The sequence below is a fragment of the Arachis ipaensis genome, chromosome B10, assembly GCF_059453495.1.
Source record: "Arachis ipaensis isolate K30076 ecotype BB chromosome B10, ASM5945349v1, whole genome shotgun sequence".
NCBI lineage: Eukaryota > Viridiplantae > Streptophyta > Magnoliopsida > Fabales > Fabaceae > Arachis > Arachis ipaensis.
The window spans coordinates 106,586,095-106,594,666 of record NC_142435.1 but is presented as its reverse complement, the minus strand read 5'-3'; the positions used below and the strand labels follow the sequence as shown (position 1 = coordinate 106,594,666).

The 8,572-nt window shown below is 28.6% G+C and overlaps 1 protein-coding gene across 2 annotated transcripts; it reads left to right on the top strand.

Annotated features, from left to right (window-relative positions):
- The first annotated feature begins 2,210 nt into the window (after window positions 1-2,210).
- LOC107620814 (cytochrome P450 714A1) lies at window positions 2,211-7,347 on the top strand. Of its 2 annotated transcripts, none has more exons than XM_088509211.1 (5): window positions 2,211-2,620; window positions 5,225-5,451; window positions 5,735-5,985; window positions 6,122-6,509; window positions 6,774-7,347. In XM_088509211.1, the coding sequence occupies exons 1-5, from the start codon at window positions 2,281-2,283 to the stop codon at window positions 7,197-7,199; spliced, it is 1,632 nt and encodes a 543-aa protein (XP_088365337.1). In that variant the 5' UTR covers window positions 2,211-2,280; the 3' UTR covers window positions 7,200-7,347. The 2 variants fall into 2 exon arrangements, with proteins under 2 accessions (XP_088365337.1, XP_088365333.1); XM_088509207.1 differs by having other exon boundaries at window positions 2,242-2,620; window positions 6,119-6,509.
- Window positions 7,348-8,572: the final 1,225 nt, after the last annotated feature.

Sequence of the window (8,572 nt, the reverse complement as noted above, 5' to 3'; positions counted from 1 at the left end):
ATAGCTTTAAAAAATTATTTCCTATGATAAAATCCATTCCAGAATCTAACATATATATAGATGGAACAATGAACCTATAATTTTGAATAAAAATTTCAACCATCTCTGCTTTTTGGTTAATTTTATGTATTGATTTGTCAGCTATTCTAACTCTTAATGGTTTCTTTAATTTTTTCCAATCAAGTTTTATATTTGAACTAGCAAAGCATTGTGTTGCTCCAGAATCTATGAAGGCATTTATAAACTTTTTTGTTATTTTTATAGTAATAAATGTAGCATTATTACTCAGTCTCTGAGTCTGTTTCCGAGACATATTCAAAAATATAGTCTAAGTTATCATCAGATTCCTCTAAAGGTTCCATGAAACAAGACTTAGCAATTTCTATTTGTTTAGTAAGATCCTTTTTATCCTTCTTTTTCGGACATTTATTTGCATAGTGTCCTTCTTCTTGGCAATACCAACATTTACAATTTTCTTTTTTATTCGGGCAATAGTTATTTCTTTGTCTTTTGTTTTTATTATTATTTTTCTTTCTAAAATATCTCTTTTTTTCTCTAGTTTGGATAGTATTTTCTTTTTCTAAATTGATATTTTCTTTTTCTTTGAAAATTTTTATTATGACCATATTTTTGAGGTATTTCTTCATTATCTTAACAACAAATTCTAATTATGTTTGTAAATCTTTTTTGAGTTGCTTCTTGCATACAACGTTCTTTTATTTCCTCTCTTATTGCAGAGGTTGCTCCACCAAAGTTATTTTCAATTGTTCTTCTATTTATTTCTCTTATAAATCTTCCATTATAAATTCATTAGCAGAATATGGAAGTTTTGTTATATACATACTAAGATAATGATTTTTATCTTCTTCTTTTAATTTGTAATAATGTATTCTATATTCACATATATAAGACTCCACATTACATAGATCATATATCTGAATATTAGCTAAATGGTTTTTTGCTTCTTGATATTCTTTATTATAAACTTCTTGTCTATGATCTATAATATTTTTTCCAAAAAATTCTTTATATAGAATCATCATTATATATAATATCTTATCATAAGCTGTAGTTTTTGTTGCTAATTCTTCTATTATTTGGTTTTCTATTGATGTTATATAATCTCTTATAGTTCCTTTAGTATGAAACCCTATGTAATTCCAAATATCTCTTCCAGACAATTCACTAAGTTTTGGATTAGTAAAGGCTTCTAATAAAAAGGAATTCAACCAATTTTCGAAAATTTCTTTTTCGTTCTTTTTGCAGTCTAAATCGAGCATTCTTTCTCCTTCCATTTCCTGGATTTTAGGAACATATTTTGATGGTATTTTTGTATATTTTGAATCTTTATTTGTAAACCCTTTTTTAAAAGCATAATTATCAAAACCTATTTCCATTTAAATTGAGATTGATTATCCTTAGATGTTCCAACTTCATTTTTTACTTGTATTGAAATTGCTGGTTCTTCGTCACTTGAATAATCTAGAATGTGTTCTTCATTTTCTATATTTTCAGAATTTACAAATTCTTCTTCTATTTGAAAACCATGTTCCATAATATTATTTTCTTGAGCCATTTTTAATTGTTTAAAAAGCATTGTAACTTCTTCTAATTTTTCTTCAATATTCATAATTTTAATGGTGATTTTACTTTTAAGTCTGTTATGTTGATTATATTTTGGAATTTTTCTTCTTTGGGATTCTCTTTTTCCTTATTTTTTTTTGAAATTTTATGGATATTAATATTTCTTCAAGCATATCTACTATAGAATTTAATTGTGGGTTAAAAGTATGATAAAGATGTGGGGAATCATTTCCATGGTAGCATTTTTTAGAGGTTCCGTGTGAAAAATAAATTTTTTCAGGTTTTTGAAGTCCTTCAATAAAATTTATAGTAAAATAAAGATTTTGAGAAAAACCATTTTGTATTGATTTTAAGAATTCGGTGTCATTACAGTTAACATTAGTTAAAATCATTAATTTTTGATCTATTAATTTTGATAATTTAATTATTTCTTCTCTTAAATCTTCTAATTTACTTTTTTCCATTAGGTGACGCTTTTCTTTGTGAAGAGTTATGGTTTAAAGTGAAAAGTGTGGCTTTTAGAAAGTGTGGTGTAAGCAAATCTTTAAATCTGTATGACTTTTTGATCTGTATACTAAAATTCACCTTAAAAATAATAATAAAAGTAAGCCTCGTACTGTGTATTTACAAATATCTTACCATTATATATATGCACTAAGCAAAAAAAAAACCTTTGAGAGAGAGAGAGAGGGAGAGATGGAGGAGGTGCTTGTTGCAATAATGAAGATCAGTTTTCCAGTTGGTATTATTCTTATTATTGTTGGGGGCATATCAATAATATTGATGTGTGTGTATGGTGAAGAGTGGAGCAAGTCCCAAAGGATTAGGAGGAAGTTAAGAATGCAAGGTGTAAAGGGGCCTCCACCTTCTTCATTTCTACAAGGAAATCTTCCTGATATCCATAGAATCAATAAATCTGCTCATCAACAAGCCAAATCTGTTCACACAAATAGTCATGATGACGATCATCCTCATCAGGAACGTGACTTCACTGCTTCCCTCTTCCCGTATTTTGAACACTGGAGAAAACAATACGGTACACACCTTTATCTTTTTCATCATACTTTCTTCTCATTAGCCTCTTAATGTTTCTTCAGTTACATGGTTTTTCTTATGGTTTCTTTGGTTGGAAAATGATCACGTTGTAATACATTACTAGTAGATGTTTTGCGTCACTGATTAAATTTAGATTTAGTATGCTGTTTATCAGTTTTGTTGATTTATTAATATCTTAGAATTTGGAACGAATAAGACACAGTGTCTAATCTATTTGTAGTTAAGTAAATAAGATCTTTATCACTCGAGTAATCCCACCTTGATAATATAATGAATAGTTTCTGATTTAACTTTATCAATAATGAATTTAGAGACAGCTACCCACTAGCTCATGAACTTTAGCCGAAAAGTTTAGTCTAAGTGCGTGTCTAACTTTGCACGCAACTGCCTTCAAGCACATCTTTTTGAGAAGACTTGCAGCTCTTTCACATTACTCTGTTTTTTTTCTCTTTTCAGCTTATGATTTACTTTGGGGCCAAAGGCTCGGTTTTACAGGAATCTAGCTAGTTGAACATACATGCGTGATAAGAAACAAGAGAGGAACAAATTAAGGAATCTGTTTGGTAAAAAAAAAAGTAGGGTGAAGAATGAACATTTCTACTAAATTTATAAATATACACATTACATATGATAATTTTTTTTTGTTGGACTTTTTTTACTATAAGAACAATCTTTATTCTTCACTAAATTTTTTTGTCGTATTATTATTCTCAAATTAAATATACATAATTGTTCAATATAATACTAATTGATTTTACTTGATTCTTATATTTATTTTTTATGAATGTCTTACATGATTTTAACCAATTATATTTTCTCTTTTGATATGTTTAATATATAAACATGACAAATGTATTGAAATTATACAATGATACTTAATATACATTTTTTTATTTTAAAAAGACAACATTTTTTTAAAAGAAATTAATTTGGACATGCTTAAAAGTTAAGCATATTAAATATTTTTCTTTTGAAAAATTCTCAAGTTATTTGACAGAAACTCTGTTCATTTATTCTGATTCATTAATTTTTTTTATATTAATATTATAGGTTTACTATTGTTTTCTAATTTAAATTTTATAAAATTAATGAAATAAAAAATAATTTTAAATTTGCCATACTATTGAGATAAAATAAGATAAATTATGTTATATAGGGTAAGAATATTTATTTACTTACACAAAAGATTGTCCTTTTTTTTTTTTTTACTTTTTCAAATTTTTATTTATTTTTTAATTTTATTTTTGACTTTGTTTGCATGTGTAGTATCAAGATTGTTCAAATATCGGCCCTCTTTTAAAAATAGAAGACAAATCCATATATTTTTTTAGATATTGCTCCAATTTTGACGTAACACTCAATTATTAAATTTTATGATATTTTTTTAAATTTTAAAAGTGAAACAATAATATATCTTGTGTATTGATAATATACTTTCGTATATTGTATATTTAATATTAAAATATATAATATACTTCATATATATTGTATATTTAAATATTAAAAATACAATATATTTTCTGCGAATTGTACTATCTTCTAATTTTTAAAAATACAATAAAATCTAATAATTAAGTGTTACACTAAAATTTGATTAATATCTAAAAATATTAATTTAAAATTAATTGGTGTTTGTTATCATCTCTAAAAATTATTATTTAATTACTAAAAAAAGTTAAATAATTAATTTTAATTTAAAAGTATAAAAATTAAAAAAATTAAATATTTAAAAATTATTATAAAAAATAAATTAAATAAAAATTAGATAATAAATAAAAGATACAGTAGAATTAACCAAAGAAAAAATTTAGGGAATCAGTAACTTTTGTGTTTTGTGGTCAATATTTAATTATTAAAAAAAAGTGAGTGATCTCCCATCATTAAATGTAATATCATACTATTAAAAATACTATTAATGGTCAATTGATACTTACAAAATACAAAAGTTATTGCCTGCACTCTTCTTAACCAAATTGATGATGGGATATTTGTCATATTGACTTGAAAAGAAGATAAGATTTTCTAATAGCAATTGGCATGTCTAACGACTAGGGTCTAGACACATTGAATGCTGCTAATTGGGTACAGTAGCAGACACATCTAAAAGCAACTCAATTGTGTAAAGCTGTTGCGACATGACTAAGTTGGACTTATCATATCATTCATATGTGCTCATCGACTACTGTCTCTTAACCATGTGATTTTATTTTGACATTGACACTAATGCATGGTTCTAACAACTAGGTTGAATGAGCCGGTTTAAACGGATTAATTAAAAATCGATTAGTAAATTAGTTCCATTTAGAATAAAAATCGTTGTTAATAAATTAATTAAATATTAATAAATCAATCGATTTGATCCCATTTTTAAATAATTAATTGATTTAAAGTAATAAAATAATTTTTAAAAAAATATATATTTTACATATAAATACATTATTTTATTATATCTAATTTAATTTTAGTTAAACTTTTAATTCTACCAGTCCAATATGAGGTTCATATTTCACAGCATTTCTCCAATTATTTACAAGTGGTTATAGTAAGTAAATAATAAATAAATTGTGTACGCATGGACATGCAGGGCTTGTGTACACTTATTCTACAGGGATGAAACAACACTTATATGTTAACCAACCGGAGCTAGTGACAGAAATGAACAAGATTATGACTCTGGAGTTGGGTAAGCCTACTCACATAACAAAGAACCTTGCACCCCTTCTTGGCAATGGCATTTTAAGAGCCAATGGCCTTAGCTGGGCACATCAGAGAAAACTTGTTGCTGCTGAGTTCTTCATCGACAAAGTTAAGGTATGTAAATTAAACATCTTAACAATTACTCTATTTATTTCTTCAGCTTTTAGCTTTAGTGTTATTCAACTAGACTAAACTAATTGTATTGATAAAACAGCCAGGGAAAAAATATGCAAGTTGCCCTTTTAATTTCTATAGTCTATACAAATAAAGTAATATAATTAGCAGAATAATGAAGGCACTGGTGGGTACAAAATTGAAATGTTGTGAAGGAAAACGTGGTAGGGACATTATTGAACATGAATATAATCTGAAAATGAAAATGAAATAATGATGGCAGGGTATGGTGGGCCTGATGATAGAGTCAGCGCAACCGTTACTAACAAAGTGGGAGAAACTTATTGAGGAAGAAGAAGCCATTGCTGAAGTTGAGGTTGATGGAGATTTGAGAAGCTTAGCAGCTGATGTTATTTCAAGGGTTTGTTTTGGTCATTCTTATTCCAAGGGGAAGCAAGTTTTTTCTAAACTTAGATTTATGCAGAAGACTATGTCCAAGCATGGAACCTTCCTTTTTGGCATCAAAGGTTTCTGGTACGTCAAACTCCAAGAACTTGATCAACTTATATTAAATTAAATAACATTTTTTCCTAAATTAGACATAAGTGGTAGCATGTGTTACGAAATTCGTATGAATTGTATTCTGGAAGTGATTAACAAGTAATAGCAGGGACAAATTAAATTTCGGGAGAAAGAAGGAAAACAAGGTTAGCATGAAGGAGATGGAGACAGAGATAGAATCATTGATTTGGGAATTAGTGGAGGAACGCAAACGAGAATGCTCGGAGAAATCAAATTTAGAAAAAGATTTGATGCAGTTACTATTAGAAGCAGCAGCAATAGATGAAGGTTTACCCAAGAACTTTGGGAAGCAATTCATTGTGGATAATTGCAAGAACATATATTTTGCTGGCCATGAAACCATTGCTATCACAGCTTCTTGGTGTTTGATGCTTCTTGCTAAGTACCCGGACTGGCAAACTCGTATTCGGGATGAGGTCGTTGAACTCTTTCCCAGTGGCATACCAGACGCAGATTCTCTCCCTCTGTTGAAAACGGTATTATCTGGCGAAAATAAGAAATGTTAGAGATATAATATTTCATGTGTCTTCTCTTATTAGTTTAAGTTTTTGAGAGAAATTGTTTTATGTATCAAAGCTTCAATGACTTAAAAGGCCTAGAGTTTGATGCATGTTAACATATAACTATTCACATTTCACTTTTTATCAACTTAAACTTTTAAGAGGTGGTTTTGTTTATACAGAAACTATAGAGTCATGATTTTTTGTTGATATTGATTGCCACACTATTATTTTTGACAGTTGAATATGGTGATTCAAGAAGTGCTACGTTTGTATCCACCGGCAGCCTTTGTTTCAAGGGAGGCATATGAAGATATTCAAATTGGAAACCTTCATGTCCCTAAAGGAGTTTGTTTATGGACCCTGATTCCAACAATGAATAGAGATCCTGAAAATTGGGGACCAGATGCAAATGAATTTAAACCAGAAAGGTTCAGTGAGGGTCTCTCTAAAGCTTGCAAGTATCCACAAGCATATGTACCATTTGGATTGGGTCCTCGATTGTGTCTAGGCAAAAATTTTGCAATAGTTCAGTTAAAGGTTGTGTTGGCACTCATCATCTCCAAGTTTAGCTTCACTTTGTCTCCAAGTTATAAGCATTCTCCCAAATATAGGATGATTATAGAACCAGGATATGGTGTGCATATCCTTATTCGAAAGATCTAATCCATGTTGCCATGAGCATTTTGAATTTCATTCTTATATATATGTACTTGTTCTATGAGGTGTTGCTTCTAGGAGTTGTTAAGCTTATATAGTCATATGCTTTTTTAAGTTTTAACGAGTAATGATATATGAATCACTCCATTTCACACATCTATCATCTACGATGCACACTGTATAATAGTATAGAAAGAAAAAAAATTATGAACATGAGAATTCATAAAATATTGTTCAATGCAACACTTTTTCTCTCTTTCGTCACTTTATCCCAAATCCCAGTCTCCCTCAGTGGTCATCTTCTCGCTTATCTTCACCCACTAATCTTCCTCCTCTTTCCTAATGTGTATCTTTTTTACCTCTGAAACCTTTCAATTTGAACATCATCATCATGAATCATGCTGATATACTATCTTCTTGTCAGAAGCTTCATCCCGACACCCTCATAGCATAATAAAACATTCATGATCACATTGAAGGGCAATGCTTTCTTACAATCCCACAAATATTAATGTCTTTGTTTGTGTATGCTAATTGAAGTTATCAGGAGATAATAAGTAAAGAAGTTACTAAGATTGATCCAGGGGACTCTGCTGCAGCTGTTCGATTACGCTTGCAGAATCTCAGTGAATTGTACTCCTTAGACCACTTGTGGCAGCTATGAAGAGGCTTTGCAGTTAATTTTGTAACTAATCCAGAAATGAATTCGATGTATTTTTGTTTATGATTGACTTTTTTCACTGTTTGTTCAAATTTGAACTAATTTTAATTCATTTGTGTGTTAATTGAATTTACTTTATGCTGCAGCGGCTGATAAGTATTGACCAAATTTTGTAGTACATGTAGTTAATTGATTCTTATTTTCATCTCCCTTTTTGAGTGATGTTCTTTATTTTCCTAGAAAAATCAATAAGTTTGAATAATTTTCGTAGAACTTTCCAACTTCTTCAAGTGTTTTCATTCTAACCTTTGAGATAAATTGTTCATCGACAACAACATATTGTGCAATAACAAATGAAGCGAAAATTGTGCATTCTATAAATTCAAAAACTCTTGTATTCTATCCAAAATCAAATTCATAAGCAACACTGGTTTTAGCAAAAAAAATAAAATTATTCATTATCATTTTATTCAATTGCATTCCATTCCACTCAATTCAAAATTGTTGAAAAATGAACCAAAATGTTATCATAACAAGACCATTGTGTAATAACAAATGGACTGAAAATTATGCATTATATAAATTCAAAAACGATACCATTATATAATACCAAATGATCCGAAAATTGTTGATGAATAAACCAAAATATTATCAAAACGACAGCATAATAACAAATGAACAGAAAATTGTTGAAGAATGAAACTAAATAAAATTAAGA